This window comes from Mustelus asterias, chromosome 19 (assembly GCF_964213995.1).
Source record: "Mustelus asterias chromosome 19, sMusAst1.hap1.1, whole genome shotgun sequence".
NCBI lineage: Eukaryota > Metazoa > Chordata > Chondrichthyes > Carcharhiniformes > Triakidae > Mustelus > Mustelus asterias.
The window spans coordinates 32,016,696-32,038,111 of NC_135819.1; the positions used below are offsets into that span (position 1 = coordinate 32,016,696).

Here is a 21,416-nt window from a genome sequence, read left to right on the forward strand (position 1 = left end):
AGGTTGCTTTCAAATGTGTTGAAAGACTGTTGAGCCTGGAGGGTGGGTGAATGGACAGGGGCAATGCCAGGTAGGAGACTGTGTGTTCTCACTCTGCAGTAAAGCAGGCAGGCTCATTCATTCAGCACGCTGGGTATCTGCACCTGTACTTCGACCTGACATGTATTTACACACACATAGTAACATACACACACACTAACACAAACGCATTAACACGTGTTAACACATGTTAATACATGTCAATGCATATACATGTTAACACATAGACATATACACATGCATACACATGTTAACACACATGCACATATACACAGGCACACACATGTTAACACATGCCAAGGAACTGGTGCACATACAGGGTTGTCATATACCCCAAGTTCTGCTGAGAGAGTTCCATTACAACCTATTGAAACTCTCCTTGTGACAAAATATTAATTATTACATCCATAAAACTTGGAAATGTGATAGAGACTAAATCCATTATATGCTTATTATTTCTATATGGAATTCTGTTGATTTTCTGGGTAAGTTGTTATTTTGTTCGCTGTCTTTATGATGATGATGTTGGGGAAATCTGTTATAATAATCACCAGTGATTGCTGGTTCGTCCATTTTATGCCCATTAACAATGATTGTGACAAAATGACTGTAATTTACAAAGAAACACTCGCAGTTTATTATCAGGTATGTATATTACAATTAAAGAACATCGAGTGATTTCCTACTGCCGTCTCATCCGATTCTACACATTGCATTAGGCAAGCAAAAGTCAAAAACCGTGATGAAGGCAAAATACTGTGGATGCTGGAATCTGAAACTAAAACAGAAAACGCTGGAGAAACTCAGTGGGTCTGGCAGCATCTGTGACGATGAAGGTCTTCCAGACTTGAAACGCTGGCTCTATTCCCTCTCAAACCTACTGAGTTCCTCCAGCATTTTCTGTTTTTGTTTCAAAAACTGCAATAACTATGTCCAGACTAATCCAGGTATTCATCATTAAATTACATAACTACAAAAATACATTAAAATTACATAACTATAAAAACCGGAGTCCAATTTCACTTCAATAACATAAGAATCAGTCAGTACTCAGGAGTGAAGATCCAGTGTGTCCTTTGAGTAAGATAGGATTAGAGTGGGGTGCAAAGTATTGGAGCAGGGAATCCAGACATTATTGAGGCATTATCTTATAGCCATCCTTGCCTGATGCTAAGGGGTGGTCCTGGGCTGTGGTTACACTGGGGGTTTGACCTGAACCACAAATACTGTCTCATGGTTCCCCACAAGCGCTGACTCATGGTTAGAGTCCTACAGATTCACCTCCACTCGAACCTCCTCAACACCAACAGATGGCAATAGGAAACATCTCACAGTGCAAATGACTGATCCACCAGATGATAGCACATCACCACATGAACATGTATTGTCATTTGGAAGACAAGATCTCTACAGCCCAATAATTTACTGGACTTACTCTCTCACCAGATGCTCCTAGGGTTTGGTTGCACCCTGGGAAGGTCATGGGGTTTGATTGCACTGTGGGGGGGGGGGGGGGGGGGGGTGCGAAGGTTTGGTTGCACCATGGAGGGTTTGGAATTTGGTTGCACCGTGGACGTTCATGGGGTTTGGTTGCACTGTGGGAGGATGCTAAGGTTAGGTTGCACTGTGGAGGGTCATGGGGTTTGGTTGCACTGTGGGAGGGTCTGGGGTTTGGTTGCACTGTGGGAGGGTCTGGGGTTTGGTTTCTTTTGATTGCTTCCTGGGATATGGGTATTGATGGCTAGGTCATTATTTAATTCTCGTCGCACTGGGGATGGGCCTGTGCTGTGGTAGCTTTGAGGCCAGTGAAAAAGTCAATTAGAGAAATGTATAACAGAAGATCAGTTCATTCTTGTCCATTGATCCCACTGCAGCAGCTCTGCTACGAGTGAGTGTGAGTAAGTCTGTATGTGAGTGTGGGTGTGAGTGTGGGTGTGAGTGTGTGCATGCCTGTGTGTGCGTGTGAGTGTGCATGTGAGTGTATGCGTGTGAGTGTATGCGAGTGTGTGTGTGTGCGTGTGAATGTGTGCGAGTGTGTCAGTGTGTGTGCGTCTGTGGGAGAGTGTATTTGTGTGTGTGTAGATGTGTGTGTGTCTGAGTGTCTGAGAGTGTGTGTCTGTGAGAGTGTGTGTGTGTCTGTGAGAGTGTGTGTGTGTCTGTGAGAGTGTGTGTGTGTGTCTGTGAGAGTGTGTGTCTGTGAGAGTGTGTGTCTGTGAGAGTGTGTGTCTGTGAGAGTGTGTGTCTGTGAGAGTGTGTGTCTGTGAGAGTGTGTGTCTGTGAGAGTGTGTGTCTGTGAGAGTGTGTGTCTGTGAGAGTGTGTGTCTGTGAGAGTGTGTGTCTGTGAGAGTGTGTGTCTGTGAGAGTGTGTGTGCGCGCGTGTCGGTGTGTGCGCGCGTGTCGGTGTGTGTGCGCGCGTGTCGGTGTGTGTGCGCGCGTGTCGGTGTGTGTGCGCGCGTGTCGGTGTGTGTGCGCGCGTGTCGGTGTGTGTGCGCGCGTGTCGGTGTGTGTGCGCGCGTGTCGGTGTGTGTGCGCGCGTGTCGGTGTGTGTGCGCGCGTGTCGGTGTGTGTGCGCGCGTGTCGGTGTGTGTGCGCGCGTGTCGGTGTGTGTGCGCGCGTGTCGGTGTGTGTGCGCGCGTGTCGGTGTGTGTGCGCGCGTGTCGGTGTGTGCGCGCGTGTCGGTGTGTGCGCGCGTGTCGGTGTGTGCGCGCGTGTCGGTGTGTGCGCGCGTGTCGGTGTGTGCGCGCGTGTGCATGTCTGTGTGAGTGTGCGTGTCTGTGTGAGTGCGTGTCTGTGTCTCTGTGTGAGTGTGTCTCTGTGTGAGTGTGTCTCTGTGTGAGTGTGTGTGAGTGTGTGTGAGTGTGTGTGTGCCTCTCTTCATGCCTGGCAGCTGTTACCAGGTAGAAAGTTTACATTTTCTTCCTGCCAACGAACACACTCATCGTCTTGAGAAACGTGAGACATTTGCTTCAAAATTCAAAAATTGGTTTTGCGAAAATGAATTCTACAACAAAGAAAGGAACCTTATCACCCAGCTTAATGCACTGAATCTTGCAAGACACAAAACTATACAGAATGTATAATCAACTGGTACTTTCACAATCACATATAAACACATGCCGTGGTTGAAAATAAATTTGTCCTCTAGCGCGCAGTCCAAATAAAGCCTTGAGGCACAAGTCGCTGGAGATTAATGTCAAATATTCCCCGAGAAACTCCTTAGATGGTAACCTGAGGTTTGGAACTCTGCACACACTCAGACTGGACAGTCAAAATTCTGCTCACAGAGTGAGAACTTCAGGGTTTTGAGTCCAAACCCAGGCTTTGCTGGAGAGGCTGGATCCTTCAAGAAAAACCTTCCATAACATGGAGGACGCCTGAATGTTTAAGTTCAGCCATCTTCTTAGGGAATAGGTGCATCATGAGAAGGGGGTGAGGGAACTGGCACAGTGGGTTAGCACTGCTGCCTCACAGTGCCAGGGACCCGGGTTCAATTCCTGCCTCGGGTGACTGTGTGGAGTTTGCATGTTCTCCTCCATGGTTGGCAGTAAGAGTGGAAGAGATTCCTGGTCAGCCATGCTTGTAGTAGAGTGGCGCCCCTCAAGCTATAACCCCCTGGCTACAGACTAGCGACCTGTTGGGGTGGGAAAAAAAACTCAATACGGCAACAGATGAAAGTCTGTTTTGTCCTACATACAACCTGAGACATTGTGGTGCAGAGAAGGGTGCACTGGAAGTGTGACAGGAAGTCAGGGTGTACTGACAGGAAGTGCCTTGAATGCCATGATGACATTTTAACATTAATTACAGCCAGGCTAAGTAGCCCTGTGTGCAGTCTTCAGCTGCTGCATGTATTGGAGCAGTATCTGTGGAGAGAGAGCGAGAGAGACAGGATTAATGTTTCGGATTGGCCTGGAGGCTACCTCTGCTTCTCTCTCCACACATGCTGCCAGGCCTGCTGAGCATTTCCAGCGTTCTGCTGTTTTTATTTCAGTATTTTGCTTTCACATTTGTGGAGAAGTTGCCCGTGTGACCTGCCTGATTTCTCTGATGTGCACACTCGATTTGCCAGAATCCACTCCCGGGTGGACGGGAGTCCGTGCGGGGCTTCACAACCAGAACATTGAGCTTGATTAGTGAACCATTCATTCTACATTCTCCACATCATTGCTTCAGAGCGCCCGGCGACTGATACACAAGCCAGGTCCCCCAGGCAAAAATGACAGCATTAATAAGCATCAGATCTCTACTGAAGGGACGTAGCTTTTCTGCTCAGGTAGTTTAACTGAAAGGTATCTACTACATGTGGCCATCGTCACGTATGAAGAGCAAGTGCTGGAGACAATATCCAGCGAAACCGTCTCGGCAGTAAAAACAACTTTGCCCAAATAAAGATCTGATGCTTATGAACATTGTCATCAATGCCTTGGGGATTTGGTTAGCTGTTTTTATCCCTTCTGTCATGTGTGCTGCAAAAATAGTGCTTTATGTTTCGTGTTAAGATCAAACTCAGAACTGTGGAAAACACAATCTCTGTGTGTATAAACGTATGAATGTGCGTGACTCCGTGAATATACATGGACTGCAGTTTATAAATGTACAAAGTCCAGAGGACGTAGCACCAATCCTTCACAAATCCGGTGGATTAAATGAATTCACTCATTACGTTTACATTCCAGCTTCCCCTTGGCTTTTTTGTCAGCCCTTTTGAATTTTGGCCCGTTTGTTTGTGTGAGCTGGATTCTCTTTAGAACGTAGAACATAGAAAAACTACAGCACAAACAGATCCTTCGGCCCACAAGTTGCGCTGGTCATGTCCCTACCTACCTAGGCCTATATATAGGCTTACCTATAACCCTCAATCCTATTAAGTCCCATGTACTCATCGCGAAGTCTCTTAAAAGACCCTATCGAGTTTGCCTCCACCACCACTGACGGCAGCCGATTCCACTCACCCATCACCCTCTGAGTGAAAAACTTACCCCTGACATTTCCTCTGTACCTACTCCCCAGCACCTTAAACCTGTGTCCTCTCGTAGCAGCCATTTCAGCCCTGGGAAAAAGCCTCTGAGAATCCACCTGTACCTGTCAACATCTTGTATACCTCTATCAGGTCACCTCTCATCCTTCGTCTCTCCAAGGAGAAAAGACCGAGCTCCCTCAACCTATCCTCATAAGGCATGCCACCCAATCCAGGCAACATCCTTGTAAATCTTCACTGCACCCTTTCAATAATTTCTACATCCTTCCTGTAATGAGGTGACCAGAACTGAGCACAGTACTCTAAGTGGGGTCTGACGAGGGTCTTATAAAGCTGCATCATTATCTCCCGACTCCTAAACTCAATCGCTTGATTGATGAAGGCCAGCACACCATACGCCTTCTTAATCACCTCCTCTACCTGCGAGGCCGATTTAAGAATCCTATGGACCCGGACCCCAAGGTCCTTTACAGCGGACTGTAGCTGGATGAGAAATACCTTGCACAAAATGTTTCCACAGCCAATGCCAGACTTTGTGCAGTCACTCTTGTGTCATGTTTCTCTGTGTTCCAACGCGCCACAGCGAAAAACCGCACCGACCTCCTCAGAAGACAAACACGGGACACAGTGGACAGAGTACCCTTCGTTGTCCAGTACTTCCCCGGAGCGGAGAAGCTACGGCATCTCCTCCGGAGCCTTCAACATGTCATTGATGAAGACGAACATCTCGCCAAGGCCATCCCCACACCCCCACTTCTTGCCTTCAAACAACCGCACAACCTCAAACAGACCATTGTCCGCAGCAAACTACCCAGCCTTCAGGAGAACAGTGACCAAGACACCACACAACCCTGCCACAGCAACCTCTGCAAGACGTGCCGGATCATCGACACAGATGCCATCATCTCACGTGAGAACACCATCCACCAGGTACACGGTACATACTCTTGCAACTCGGCCAACGTTGTCTACCTGATACGCTGCAAGAAAGGATGTCCCGAGGCATGGTACATTGGGGAAACTATGCAGACGCTGCGACAACGGATGAATGAACACCGCTCGACAATCACCAGGCAAGACTGTTCTCTTCCTGTTGGGGAGCACTTCAGCGGTCACGGGCATTCGGCCTCTGATATTCGGGTAAGCGTTCTCCAAGGCGGCCTTCGCGACACACGACAGCGCAGAGTCGCTGAGCAGAAACTGATAGCCAGGTTCCGCACACACAAGGACGGCCTCAACCGGGATATTGGGTTTATGTCACACTATTTCACATAAATATTTCTGCTTTTTTCCTCCTGAGTCTTTATCATGCGATCCTAGAATCAGAATTTATGTCACACTATTTGTAACTCCCACAGTTGCGTGGACCTGCAGAGTTTCACTGGCTGTCTTGTCTGGAGACAATACACATCTTTTTAGCCTGTCTTGATGCTCTCTCCACTCCCATTGTTTTGTTTCTTAAAGACTGGATTAGTTGTAAGTATTCGCATTCCAACCATTATTCATGTAAATTGAGTCTGTGTCTTATAAGTTCTGTTTGTGAACAGAATTCCCACTCACCTGAAGAAGGGGCTCAGAGCCTCGAAAGCTTGTGTGGCTTTTGCTACCAAATAAACCTGTTGGACTTTAACCTGGTGTTGTTAAACTTCTTACTGTGTTTACCCCAGTCCAACGCCGGCATCTCCACATCATCTCTGTGTTAGCCATGGCAGTTGGCCTTCTAGTCAATCCTACCGAAAATATTCTGGGTTCCGAGTGAGTGTGAGCATGGGAGGATCTTGGGCCCGTTTTTTTCGGCTAGAGAAAAATCCAAATCTTAACACACTTTAGAAAAAAAATTCGCCAAAGTGTGATTCTCGCCAGTAGCAGGAGTGGACAGAGTCTATTCACGTCAGGCAAGCCAGCTGCTAACTGCTAGAGTGTGCTATTGTGCATGCACCTGATTTCCCAGTGCATTGTATACAAGGGTGCACTGAGAGATTGTCACTCCCCCTCACTCCCTCCCGGATGCCCACCCGCTCCCCGCTGCACCCTCCCCGCTCCCCCTCCCCCCCGCTCCCCCTCCCCCCCGCTCCCCCTCCCCCCCGCTCCCCCCGACCCTGAGCTGGACAGAAGGTTGCAGGTTCAGAAGAGCACTCCCAGAAGGTTGCAGGTTCATGCCTTGCTCTAGGCACTTGTGCACACAATCCAGGCAGACACTTGAGTGTAACACTGAGGAAGCACTGCACAGTCACCAGGTCTCGTTCTTCAATTAAGACATTAAATATGATGTCCCGGTCTGCCCTCCCATGTGGATGTAAAACATGCGAATGGCACTTCTCAAACAGGGTCAGGCATATCATAGGTGATACTTAACCTGTAACCAACAGCTAGATGGAACTGGCCATTGTCACATTGCTATTTTTGGGATCTTGCTCTGTACAAATTGCTGCAGTGTTTCCTGATATTATAAAAGCAATTGTACTTCATTGGATGTTAGACACTTCGGGTTGCCTCGGGGTTATGAAGGGCGTTATATAAATGCAAGCTAATCTCAGAGTCGGGAAAAATTGCAGTGACTGAAAGAAGTCCAAATCCCTTCCCCCTCTTTGGATTCTTACTGCCTTTCCCACACGGCACCCAGCCTGGCATTGATGAATCTCATTGGCCTAAGACTGCTTCACCTTGCATATGGCTCTAGTGTGACATCACAAGAGGCTTGGCGTGTGAATGTGAGTGCAGAACTGTGAGTTGTTGGGGACGGGGGTAGGCGCAGGTCCAAAAGAATCATAGAATCCTCACAGTGCAGAAGGAGGCCATACTGCCCATTGAATCTACACCGACTCTTGAAATAGCATCTTACACCCCAGGCCCACATCCCCTCGCCCACCTTATCCCCGTAACCCCACACATTTTCCATGGCTAATTCACCTAACCTACACACCTTGGGACACTAAGTGGCAATTTATCATGGCCACTCCACCTAATCCGCACATCTTTGGACTGTGGGAGGAAACTGCAGCACCCGGAGGAAACCCCTGCGGACAGGGGGAGAAGGTGCAAACTCCACACAGACAGTGACCCAAGCCGGGAATTGAACCCGGGTCCCTGGCGCTGTGAGGCAGCAGCGCTAACCACTGTGCCACCGTGCTGCAAAGCCAAAACGTGGGAATCATGTGAGATCCAAACGTCCCTCTGCTCAGTGTCCACAGTGCGATGTAACCCCTGCACAGTTGTTCAATTGCTAGCTGTTTTATCAGCTATAAGCGTGTTGCAGTTTACAGCTGGTGTTTTGAGTAATTGTATAATTGAGGACACAGTGGAACAGTGAGTATAATGTTGGCAATGGGGAATGTCTTTAAATGATGCAAATTAAATTAGAACTGATGATAGACCTAAAACCCATGTACCTTATTTCTAAAGGGAACTCGACATGTACCACGTGGGATAAAGCTGATTGAAGTTGTGAACCCTTCTCATTTTGCAAATTGATGTCTACATATTTTTCTGTATTTGTGTTTTCGGGAAGCTTTAACTTCTCATTGTTAAATTATGAGGACATATTGCATAAGCTCGGCATGAATTCTCTGGAGCTGAAGATGTTTCAGGGGTGAACTAATAGAGGTGTTTAATATGACAATAGAATTTCATAAGATAGATCAAGAAAAGTGATATCCCCTCATGAGGGAATATGGAACAAGAGGATTGTGAGAACCAAGTGAGGGGGAGGGACTGCCCCTCCCCCCCACCTTTAATCAGTCCCCTCGGTTTGTTGCAATAAAGTATTTTTAAAATTTAATTTTTCCCGTAAATACCTTTTCTAATCCAAATGTATTTACTTTTTAATAAGACACACACGCACACACACACACTCACATAAACAGACACAGATACGCACACACACACACACACACAGGCACACATACACATATGCACACATACTCGCACACATACATGCTCACACACACTGGCACAAACTCAAGCCTATGCACACACATGGGCACACAGACACATACACACACATACATACAGACAGGCACACACACACACCCACAGACACACACACTCAAACTGGCACACACACACGCACGCACACACACACAGACGAAAACACACAGACACACACACACTGGCACATACTCAAGCACACACACACACATGGGCACACACACACCTACATACAGACAGACACACACACACACACTCATGCACACATACTCACGCACAAACACATACACTCTCGTACCCACACACAAAACACAGGCACACACACTCACACATGCACACATATATCAGAAGTAGGAAAAGCTACAGTCCAAATAAAAGTTAAGATAGTAAATGATTAAATCCTTTGCTTGCCCTTGAGGTGTAGTTTATTGAACGTTGCGGCCGCTTGTGGTTAGTTTCTGTTAAATTCTTGGAGTTGAATTGGAGTTAACTGCATCTTGCTGGAGTCCATTTTAGCTTCAGAGAGAGAGATTTCTTACTGCTCGCTTCAGCAGTGTTTCCGGATGTCTTTGATTTTTCTATTGATGGTTCTGTCTTGGCAAAACAGATTCTGAAACCTCTTGTCTGTATATTCCAAGAAAGAATTTGATCAGTCTGTCTTTCAGTCGTTCTTGTGGAACAAATAATCACGTTTTTGATCTTTCGTCGCAGAAACATTTTAGGAGAGTAGAAACCAACAGTCGATGGGATGATTGTGTCCTCACCAGGAGGTGTTGAGTGTCTACTGGGTTTCTGGCAGGTTAGCAGTTCCCAAATGCCTTGACAGGACTTCAGTTGATTAAATCCAGCACTTTGCATTTTGACTGCCTTCCTTTCAAAAATCCCGGGTTTGAAGTAGATGTTGACACCCCAAAAATTCCATGTAGCATTTCAGGGCCGACCTCTGTGCAATCCATATTGGAACTGTCCAGAAAAGTGGTCAACCTACAACCTGACATCAAGTGACTAGTGGTAGCCATCTTTGGTCAGTGTATTTACTTGTTTTGTTTCTAGAAAGGTCCTCTTTGAACAGTCCAGTATGTTTTTGATTGGCTGGTGAAGGTATAGAAGGATCTCACTCGGTCCAAATTTTCTGTCATGTGACAGGACACAATCTTAAAATTAGAACGGCGCCACTCCGGGGTGAAGGCGGTATGCACGTTTCCATCAGAATTATAATGAATATCTGTAACTCTCCAGAAAAAGACTAGATACAGGGAGACAATTGGGGATTTCAGGGCAGTAATTAATAATTTATTGTTAGGTCAAGATATTAAGGGATATGGAGCAAAAGCGGCTAAAGGTTGCTGGGGTACAGGTGGACCCCATTATCTAACTGAATTTGGAACAGACTCTGTGGGTTAACCCACTTATTATGATTCAGCCCACAGTACATGCAGCGATTCAAGAAGGCAGCTCACCATCTCAAGGGCAACTAGGGATGGGCAATAAACGCTAGCCAGCCAGTGACAACCCATTGTCCCACGAACGAATAAAAAAAAGACTCAAATGCCTGAATGGTCTCCTCCTCTACCTGTGTTTTGATTAATTGTTTTAAAACTCAATTCTTATACCCAGTAACCTGATTTAAGAGAGTTTGGATGCATCTGGACCCCGGGCGAGGTGTCACTCACTCAATGCCAACTGTGTTACAGGCCATGAGGAGCTGGGAAAGGGCTCTTGACTCCCAGTTTTGAGTTTTCCTCCCCTTCTCTGCCCTTTTCCATGATCCGACCGTGTTTGGGGAACTCGCCAGTGCTGAGGGTTCAGCACTTCTGTGGCTGAGCCTGCCTGCAGAGGCCCATCAACCCAGCTGCTTCAGGGTCAAACTGGGGCATCCTGGTGCTCACACCGCCCCCTGCTGCTCAGAGTAATGGCCGCAGAGGACTCCTCCCCCGGGGGAAATCTCAGATCCGCAGGTGTGGGCCCCGAGGCTGACGGCAACTTCTGCTATACAATCACCTCTCACCTGCTCTTTAACCCCCAAACAATACCCTTAAAAATCCTTTGTAAACTGCTCAGGATGCTGCCTGAATTGAGAGAATCCAACTTACAAGGAAAGATTGAGTAAGTTCAGGACTCTTGGTTCCGAAGAGGAGAGAAACTGAAGGTGTGGGGAAACTGTTTCCACTTGTCAAGGGGAGGCCAGAACCTAAGAGCCCTTAACCGATCTCATAAAGAATAAGAAAGTGTTTCTTGACACAGAATGTGGAACTCACATGAAATGGTTCAAACGTAGAACATTGGGACGGCACGGTAGCACAGTGGTTAGCACTGCTGCCTCACGGCACCAGGGACCTGGGTTCGATTCCCGGCTTGGGTCACTGCCTGTGCGGAGTTTGCACATTCTCCCCGTGTCTGCGTGGGTTTCCTCCGGGTGCTCCGGGTTTCCTCCCACAGTCTGAAAGATGTGCTGGTTAGGTGCATTGGCCGTGCTAAATTCTCCCTCCATGTACCCGAACAGGTGCCAGAGTGTGGCGACTAGGCGATTTTCACAAGAACTTCATTGTTAATGTAAGCCTACTTGTGACACTAACAAATCAAACTTTAAACTAAACTAAAGAAGGGAATACGATCGGAGGCAGTGTTCCAATTCTCTTCCTGCACCTAGTGGTGCACTTTTGTCTGTTTCCACAGCTAGTTATTGCTGGAACAGGTCACCGGTCTGTCCCCAGGGGATTATAACCTGAGGGAGCGACACTCCATATCAAGCCTGTCTGACCAGGAATCTCCCCAACCCTTATCGCCAGCCATTGGCGTGTTTGGAAGGATTTTGCAGGTTGACACTCAACCTGTTGGGTCACATTTTGAACGCACCTTCCTTGCCCGTCAGGTCCTGGGGTGGGACTCGAACCCGAACTTCTGGCTCAGAGGCAGGGACGTTACCCACTGCGCCACAAGCCCTCCTGGGAGGCAGAGTGGGAAGAGGTAACTAAAGGTGGAAGAGGCTTGTGGGAACAGCAGCTTTGACCACTTGGGCCAAATGGCCAGTGATAAGTTCTTTGCAACATTGAGCATGTCAGCTGTTCTGAAGATTTGACGTTTTGGTGGCGTTAATACACTTTATTCCACTTTGTCTCTTCCAGGCTGCCGATATAGAGGTGGAATTGGTTCAGGAGTCAGCAGAGAAGCCAGACCCTAACCGGCTAGTGTTTGGGACAGTGTTCAGTGATCACATGCTGATGATTCACTGGAGCTCTGCAAGAGGCTGGGAGAGGCCACAGATCAAACCAATGCAGAATCTCTCACTGCACCCCGCCGTGTCTGCTCTGCATTATGCAGTGGAGGTGAGTGGGTGACAGGGGCAGCCTTGCCTTGTCTTCACATTGTTAGATCCGGCGTGTCACTGTCAGGCGAGCTTGTAACACTCGGAATCACCGGACTGTTACCGTGCAGGAGGAGACCATTCGGCCCATCGTGTCTGTCCCGGCTCGCTGAATGAGCAACTCACCCAGTCCCATTGGCCAGCACTCTCCCTGCAACCCTGACCATTCCTCCCTTTCAGACAAAGGCCTAAACACCATTCGCTTTCAGTTAGAAGTTTGTGGGTTTGATTACAAAAGCAGAGGGGATTGAGCTGCGATCCGGACCGACAGTCCCGAGGCAGCACTGAAGGAGTTCTGTCCACTCTGAGGTGTCGTTCCTCAGCTGAGTCCCTCTGATTTGGAGGCGCTACTGCACTGGTCTGAAGCTGAGCTGGTGAAACGTCCTGGACAATATTTATTCCTCAGTCGATGTCGCAAAACAGGTGATTTGGCTGTTATCACATTGCTGTTTCTGGGAGCTTGCTGTGCACTCAATGGTTGCCTTATTTCCTTATTTTCTCTGTCACACTCACACTCCCCTCTCTCTGTCACACACTCCCCTCTCTCTGTCACTCACTCCCCTCTCTCTGTCACACACTCCCCTCTCTCTGTCACACACTCTCCTCTCTCTGTCACACACTCCCCTCTCTCTGTCGCACTCACTCCCCTCTCTCTGTCACACACTCCCCTCTCTCTGTCACACACTCCCCTCTCTCTGTCACACACTCCCCTCTCTCTGTCACACACTCCCCTCTCTCTGTCACTCACTCCCCTCTCTCTGTCACACACTCCCCTCTCTCTGTCACACACTCCCCTCTCTCTGTCACACACTCCCCTCTCTCTGTCACTCACTCCCCTCTCTCTGTCACACACTCCCCTCTCTCTGTCGCACACTCCCCTCTCTCTGTCGCACACACTCCCCTCTCTCTGTCGCACTCACTCCCCTCTCTCTGTCACACACTCCCCTCTCTCTGTCGCACACTCCCCTCTCTCTGTCACGCACTCCCCTCTCTCTGTCACACACTCCCCTCTCTCTGTCACACACTCCCCTCTCTCTGTCGCACACTCCCCTCTCTCTGTCACTCACTCCCCTCTCTCTGTCACACACTCCCCTCTCTCTGTCACACACTCCCCTCTCTCTGTCACACACTCCCCTCTCTCTGTCGCACACTCCCCTCTCTGTCACACACTCCCCTCTCTCTGTCACACACTCCCCTCTCTCTGTCACACACTCCCCTCTCTCTGTCACACACTCCCCTCTCTCTGTCACACACTCCCCTCTCTCTGTCACACACTCCCCTCTCTCTGTCACACACTCCCCTCTCTCTGTCACACACTCCCCTCTCTCTGTCGCACACTCCCCTCTCTCTGTCACACACTCCCCTCTCTGTCACACACTCCCCTCTCTCTGTCACACACTCCCCTCTCTCTGTCACTCACTCCCCTCTCTGTCACACACTCCCCTCTCTCTGTCACACACTCCCCTCTCTCTGTCACTCACTCCCCTCTCTCTGTCGCACACTCCCCTCTCTGTCACACACTCCCCTCTCTCTGTCACACACTCCCCTCTCTGTCACACACTCCCCTCTCTCTGTCACACACTCCCCTCTCTCTGTCACACACTCCCCTCTCTCTGTCACACACTCCCCTCTCTCTGTCACGCACTCCCCTCTCTCTGTCACACACTCCCCTCTCTCTGTCACACACTCCCCTCTCTCTGTCGCACACTCCCCTCTCTCTGTCGCACACTCCCCTCTCTGTCGCACACTCCCCTCTCTCTGTCGCACACTCCCCTCTCTGTCGCACACTCCCCTCTCTCTGTCGCACACTCCCCTCTCTCTGTCGCACACTCCCCTCTCTCTGTCACACACTCCCCTCTCTCTGTCACACACTCCCCTCTCTCTGTCACACTCTCCTCTCTCTGTCACACACTCCCCTCTCTCTGTCGCACACTCCCCTCTCTCTGTCACACACTCCCCTCTCTGTCACACACTCCCCTCTCTCTGTCACACACTCCCCTCTCTCTGTCACTCACTCCCCTCTCTGTCACACACTCCCCTCTCTCTGTCACACACTCCCCTCTCTCTGTCACTCACTCCCCTCTCTCTGTCGCACACTCCCCTCTCTGTCACACACTCCCCTCTCTCTGTCACACACTCCCCTCTCTGTCACACACTCCCCTCTCTCTGTCACACACTCCCCTCTCTCTGTCACACACTCCCCTCTCTCTGTCACACACTCCCCTCTCTCTGTCACGCACTCCCCTCTCTCTGTCACACACTCCCCTCTCTCTGTCACACACTCCCCTCTCTCTGTCGCACACTCCCCTCTCTCTGTCGCACACTCCCCTCTCTGTCGCACACTCCCCTCTCTCTGTCGCACACTCCCCTCTCTGTCGCACACTCCCCTCTCTCTGTCGCACACTCCCCTCTCTCTGTCGCACACTCCCCTCTCTCTGTCACACACTCCCCTCTCTCTGTCACACACTCCCCTCTCTCTGTCACACTCTCCTCTCTCTGTCACACACTCCCCTCTCTCTGTCGCACACTCCCCTCTCTGTCACACACTCCCCTCTCTCTGTCGCACACTCCCCTCTCTGTCGCACACTCCCCTCTCTCTGTCACACACTCCCCTCTCTCTGTCACACACTCCCCTCTCTCTGTCGCACACTCCCCTCTCTCTGTCGCACACTCCCCTCTCTCTGTCGCACACTCCCCTCTCTGTCGCACACTCCCCTCTCTCTGTCGCACACTCCCCTCTCTGTCGCACACTCCCCTCTCTCTGTCGCACACTCCCCTCTCTCTGTCACACACTCCCCTCTCTGTCGCACACTCCCCTCTCTCTGTCACACACTCCCCTCTCTCTGTCACACACTCCCCTCTCTCTGTCACACACTCCCCTCTCTCTGTCACACACTCCCCTCTCTCTGTCACACACTCCCCTCTCTCTGTCACACACTCCCCTCTCTCTGTCACACACTCCCCTCTCTCTGTCACACACTCCCCTCTCTCTGTCACACACTCCCCTCTCTCTGACACACACTCCCCTCTCTCTGACACACACACACTCCCCTCTCTCTGACACACACACACTCCCCTCTCTCTGACACACACACACTCCCCTCTCTCTGACACACACACACTCCCCTCTCTCTGACACACACACACTCCGGGCCTCGCGATGGGCAGTCTGCAGAATCCGCTGAACATTTCTACTCCACACAAAGCGGCTTCATTGCGCCTCATCGACACATTGCTCTGTCCTTCAACCACTTGTGTTTATCCAGCTCCCTATTTCAATGTGTTCATGCTGTTGCCCCTCAACCAGTCACTGCGGCAACCAGTTTCACATGCTCCCCACTACACACCTTTCATTTATGAGAATGAATCTCATTTTTATATCCACTTCGTTCCAGCCTCCTCCACAAGTGGAAATAAATTCAGTTCCCTTCCCCGAACAAACTCTCTGATAATCTTAAACACCTCAATCAAGGCACTCCTCGAGCTTCTCGACATGTGTAACTAGGGAGATAGGAAACCAAAAGAATTTTAAAAGATTATTGTTGGCCCAATGTTTTAGATCATTGCCATGGGATCTTTAAATGTGGATTTTAATAAATAGAATTTAGCCAATGTAAATTGAAATGTGGATTTTAGATTTGAATTTTATCAGTTCCACACCCTAACTTACATCAGCCGTAACTGCAAATATTTGATGATCCTCCTGTGTAACCCAAGTGTGCACATTCTCACTTTTACCCTGAGATGGGCACAAACTGCTTTTCCTAAGTGTCAGATTCAGTGGGCAGCACGGTGGCACAGTGGGTTAGCACTGCTGCCTCACAGCGCCAGGGACCCGGGTTCGATACTGGCCTCGGGTCACTGTCTGTGTGGAGTTTGCACGTTCTCCCCGTGTCTGCGTGGGTTTCCTCCCACAGTCCAAAGATGCGCGGGTTAGGTGGATTGGCCATGCTAAATTGCCCCTTAGTGTCAGGGGGATTAGCAGGGACTTGGGAATCATTGTTCAAGATTCTCTTAAGGTTAATGTGCAGGTTCAGTCGGCAGTTAGGAAGGCAAATGCAATGTTAGCATTCATGTCGAGAGGGCTAGAATACAAGAGCAGGGATGTTCTTCTGTGGCTGTATAAGGCTCTGGATTCTCCCCATTTGGAGTATTGTGAGCAGTTTTGGACCTCATATCTAAGGAAGGATGTGCTGGCCTTGGAAAGGGTCTAGAGGAGGTTCACAGGAATGATCCCTGGAATGAAGAGCTTGCCGTATGAGGAACGGTTGAGGACTCTGGGTCTGTACTTGTTGGAGTTGAGAAGGATGAGGGCGTATCTTATTGAAACTTACAGGATACTGCAAGACCTGGATAGAGTGGATGTGGAGAGGATGTTTCCACTAGTGGGAAAAACTAGAACCAGAGGGCACAACCTCAGGCTGAAGGGACGATCCTTTACAACAGAGATGAGGAGGAATTTCTTCAGCCAGAGAGTGGTGAATCTGTGGAAATCTTTGCCGCAGAAGGCTGTGGAGGCCGGGTCATTGAGTGTCTTTAAGACAGAGATAGATAGGTTCTTGATTAATAAGGGGAACAAGTGTTATGGGGAAAAGGCAGGAGAATGGGGATGAGAAAAATATCAGCCATGATTGAATGGCAGAGCAGACTCGATGGGCTGAGTGGCCTAATTCTGTTCCTATGTCTTATGGTCTTATGGTCTAAATACATGGTTTTATGGGGATAGGGCCTGGGTGGGATTGTGGTTGGTGCAGACATCGATGGGCCAAATGGCCTCCTTCTGTGCTGTAGGGATTGTATGATTTGTTGCGTCTCTCCCCGTCTCCTGTTGCCCTCTCCCACAGCTCCCCCCACCCAAGAAGTCCGAGATCAAGCTTTTGAACTGAATTAAAACATAATTGATATTTCATCACCCCAGAGCACTCTTACACACTCAGCCAGTGAGATGAGAAGCTGAAACACTGATGGACATTCCACCTTTTAAAAATTCATTCATTGATGTGGACGTCACTGGTCAGCGTTTGTTGCCCAACTCCTAATAGTCCTTGAAGTGAGTGGCTTGTTAAGCCATTTCAGAGGGACAGTCTGGAGTCAATCACATTGCAGTGGGCCTACAGTCACATGTAGGCCAGACCAGGTGAGGACGGCAGATTTCCTTCCCTGAGGGACATTAGTGACCCAGACGGGTTTGGACTTTCAATTCCAGATTTTTATTGAATTCAATTTTCATCATCTGCTGTGGTGGGATTTGAACCTGGGTCCCCAGAACATTACCCTGGATCTCCAGACCAGTGACAATACCACTGCCTGCCTAGACTGGGTTTTCTGCAAATGCAGGGTGGCCACTGACACCCTTCCGTACAATGTGCGGGAATCTAATGGCGTCACTCCACTGTGTCTGACCTACCAGTACCACCCCTGTGTCTGGGACACTGACCTCAACACACACAGGATGGGAAGATGTTAGTTATTTCCTGTAATGAATTCTGCAGAATCCCTACAGTACAGAAGGAGGCCATTCGGCCCATCGAGTCTGCACTGACAACAATCCCACCATCTCCCCGTAACCCCACATATTTGCCCGAGCTAATTCCACACCCCCCCCCCCCACCCCCCCCCCCGACCCCCGCCGCCGAAACCAGGGTCAATTTATCACGGCCAATCAACCTAACCCGCACATCTTTGGACTGTGGGAGGAAATCGGAGCACCCGGAGGAAACCCACGCAGACACGGAGAGAATGTGCAGACTCCACACAGACAGTGACCCGAGCCGGGAATCGAACCCGGGACCCTGGCGCTGTGAGGCAGCAGTGCCGACCACTGTGCCACCCTGGCACTCTGCAGTGCTGTATCTCATGTTACTGAACCTGGATGGGCTTCTCTCTTCCTCGAGGCAGTCCTGTGCCACTTGGAAATCAATTCGGCACATTACCCGCTGGCTTTTCAAATGTTCAACATGCAAACGTACAAAACGTAACGAACATAGGAATTCGGAGCAGGAGTAGGCCACTCTGCCGCTCTCGCCTGCTTCACGATTCAATAAGATTGTGGCTGATCTGATTGTAACCTCAACCCCACATTCCCGATAACCTTTCAACCCCTTCCCCCCCGCCCCTTGTTAATCTAGAATCTATCCAGCTCTGCCTTCAAAATATTTAAAGACTCTGCTTCCACCACCTTTTGAGGAAGAGAGTTCCAGAGACTCACCGCCCTCTGAGAGAAAGAAATTCTCCTCTCCGTCTTGAGCAACATCCAAGAGGGACCTGGACGGGTACAAGAATAGGGAGGGAATAGAGGGACACGGACCGAGTAAGGGCAGAAGGTGTTTTTTTTAGTTTAGTTAGGGCATGGAGATCAGCACGGGTTGGGGGGGGGCTGAAGGGCCTGATCCTGTACTTCTCTTTGTTCTTTGTCCTAAACGGGTGACTGTTTATTTTTAAACAGTGACCCCTGGTTCTAGATTCTCCCACAACAGGAAACATCCTCTCCACATCCCCTCAGCCCCTTAAAAATTTTCAGTCACGTCTCCTCTTGCTCTTCTCAACTCCAGTGAATACAAACCCAATTTCTCCAACCTTTCCTCATAGGACAAGCCACCCATTCCTAGTGAACTTTCTCTGAACTGCTTCCAATATCTTTCCATAAATAAGGAGGCAGATACAGTGCACACTACTCCAGGTCTGGTCTGAATCCGGAATTGGGTTCATCCAGTTGCAGACATAGCCAGTCAACCAGTACGCAAAAACAAGGATATGCCAAGCCCCAGAACCACGGGCGTGACGATTTGAGCTGCGCCATCTTTGGTCCTGGCCATTGCCGACTCCTTTGATGTCACTGACGTGACAGAGTGGAACACAGCAAGGCGTGGCATTGGCAGCAGACATGGCCTCCTGGTAAAGCCGATACCCACAGCCCCACCCAAGGCCCCCCGCCCCCCCCTCCCCAGAGACCTCCCTCCCCCAAATACTTGCATCATCGCTGCTGCATTGTGGGAGAGACACGGGAGCCAGATTTCTGCACCGCAAGATCCCACACGGGATAAATGGCCGGGTCATAAGAACATAAGAAATAGGAGCAGGAGTAGGCCATCTAGCCCCTCGAGCCTGCCCCGCCATTCAACAAGATCATGGCTGATCTGAAGTGAATCAGTTCCATTTACCCGCCTGATCCCCATAACCCCTAATTCCCTAACCGATCAGGAATCCATCTATCCGTGATTTAAACATATTCAGCGAGGAAGCCGCCACCACTTCAGTGGGCAGAGAATTCCAGAGATTCACCACCCTCTGAGAGAAGAAGTTCCTGTTTACTTGAGGGCCAAACATTGTCCCGGACAGCCGGGGGATCGCCCCTGCTCTCCTTCGCACAGTTCCATGGGATCTTTCACATCCACCCTGAGACAGAGGCCTCGCTTTAACAAAAGCTCGAGCAGCAGTGCTGCACTCCCTCTGTACTGCCAGCCTCGAGAGTATGGGCTTCACTCAGTGTGTGGCCATCCCAGTTTCCGGAATGAGAGCGCCATCCTCTCAGCTACGACTGCCATCTGTTTTCACAGAATTTAACTGTGATTTCTCCAAGACTTTTTAACGATATAAATTGTATGAGATGATATATCTCTCACAGTCCACCTCTCTGCACCTGACAGTTGATAGGTCAAACTTCTGTCTGTTTCTGTGGAGAATTATTCCTGGGACGAAATGATATATAATATCATCAAAACATTCTCAAATCAGAGTGAATCTTAACACGGTAATTACATGTTATGTAGCAAAAATACAGGGTACGCAATGCATTTTAAACAGGAAATATATCATTTAAATGTTAAAATGGGGTTTGAAAATGTCTCAGTGATTTAACCTGTTGATATTTTGATTTCGGGGTCCTGTTAAAGTGCAGTGTAATCTATTGCAGATTGTGCGACTCTGAAACATTGACAGTTATTGAAAGGTCTGTGTGTGTGTGTCAGAGCTCAATCTCACAGAGAGAGAAAAGGGGAACCTCGCCTTACTCTGCACACAATCCGTGCATTCTGCAGGGGGTGGTCTGCAGCACCCTCGTGTGGTTCCTGTCAGATACTGCAAGCCTGCAGCACGACTGACGGAAAGTACTGGGCCGAGAGATCGGGCCAGTTTTAGATGCTGTGTGAGTGCCTTTTGGGAACCAAAGTGGCATCTGCGGCGAACATGTCCATATTTTGGTGGGAAGGGGCAGATTTCACTGAACGCCATGTTGGCAAGAGTGGCAGAAATATGGTCACTGGTCAGATTCACTCCCTGCACAGCTCCCAGCAAGGTACTCCCACCACAGTGTGTCCCTACCCTTTTAAGAGGCGCAGGCTAGCTTTAAGCAGTTTGACCATAAGACGCAGGAGCAGAAGTATCGAATCTGCACTGCTTTTCAATGAGATCATGACAGAACTGCTGTGACAATTCTCAGCCCCTCTTTCCCATAACCCTCGATTCCCTTATTGATTAAATACCTATCGATCTCAGCCTTGAACATACTTAACCACCCAGCCTTTATAGCCCTCTGCGGACTGGTTTTAACCAGTGCTCGCAAGTTAAGACTGCAGACAGTAGAGAGCATGCAGCCATATAAGTGAGCAGTCAGTCTGAAGTGGATATGCATTGACCCAATGTGGGTTCATCCACGACCCCTACAGCCGATACTATCCAATGTAGCATCCCCTTGTGTTTCTATGGCAACTTCCCCGACCTCAGGATGTCGTAAAGCGTTTCACAGCCTGCGTGGTATTTTTGAACTGTTATAAAGTAGTGTAAGAGGAATTTTCCGGGATGTCCCTCTGGGGGGGGTCTGATACTCAGCCGAACTCAACAAACACAGAGACCGTGAAAGACAGCATGTGGTTATTGCTGATGCATGCATCAGAAAAAAAGATAGTCAGCAAGCACCGGCTACCCTTTCTGCCGTAACAGTGCTAGTGTGAGATTGATATACTCACTCAACACTTTGATTTCCCGCCCAGTTTGTCATCCAAACTGGAGGGTCCAATTACAATATTACACATTATTACTTTAGCCAATGATGCTCCACCTGTCAGCAGGTTTAGGAGCTCATTAGTCCATTGCACCTGAAAGTTCTTCCCT

The 21,416-nt window shown here is 49.3% G+C and overlaps 1 protein-coding gene across 2 annotated transcripts in view; it reads left to right on the plus strand.

Moving 5' to 3' along the window:
- Positions 1 to 21,416, plus strand: part of bcat1 (branched chain amino-acid transaminase 1, cytosolic) — a 74,718-nt gene that overhangs the window by 17,236 nt on the left and 36,066 nt on the right. For both annotated transcript variants that reach the window (XM_078235284.1, XM_078235286.1), the window contains exon 3: positions 12,070 to 12,270. In XM_078235284.1, coding sequence (XP_078091410.1) covers positions 12,070 to 12,270 — 201 coding nt within the window. The remainder of the gene's footprint in view (positions 1 to 12,069; positions 12,271 to 21,416) is intronic.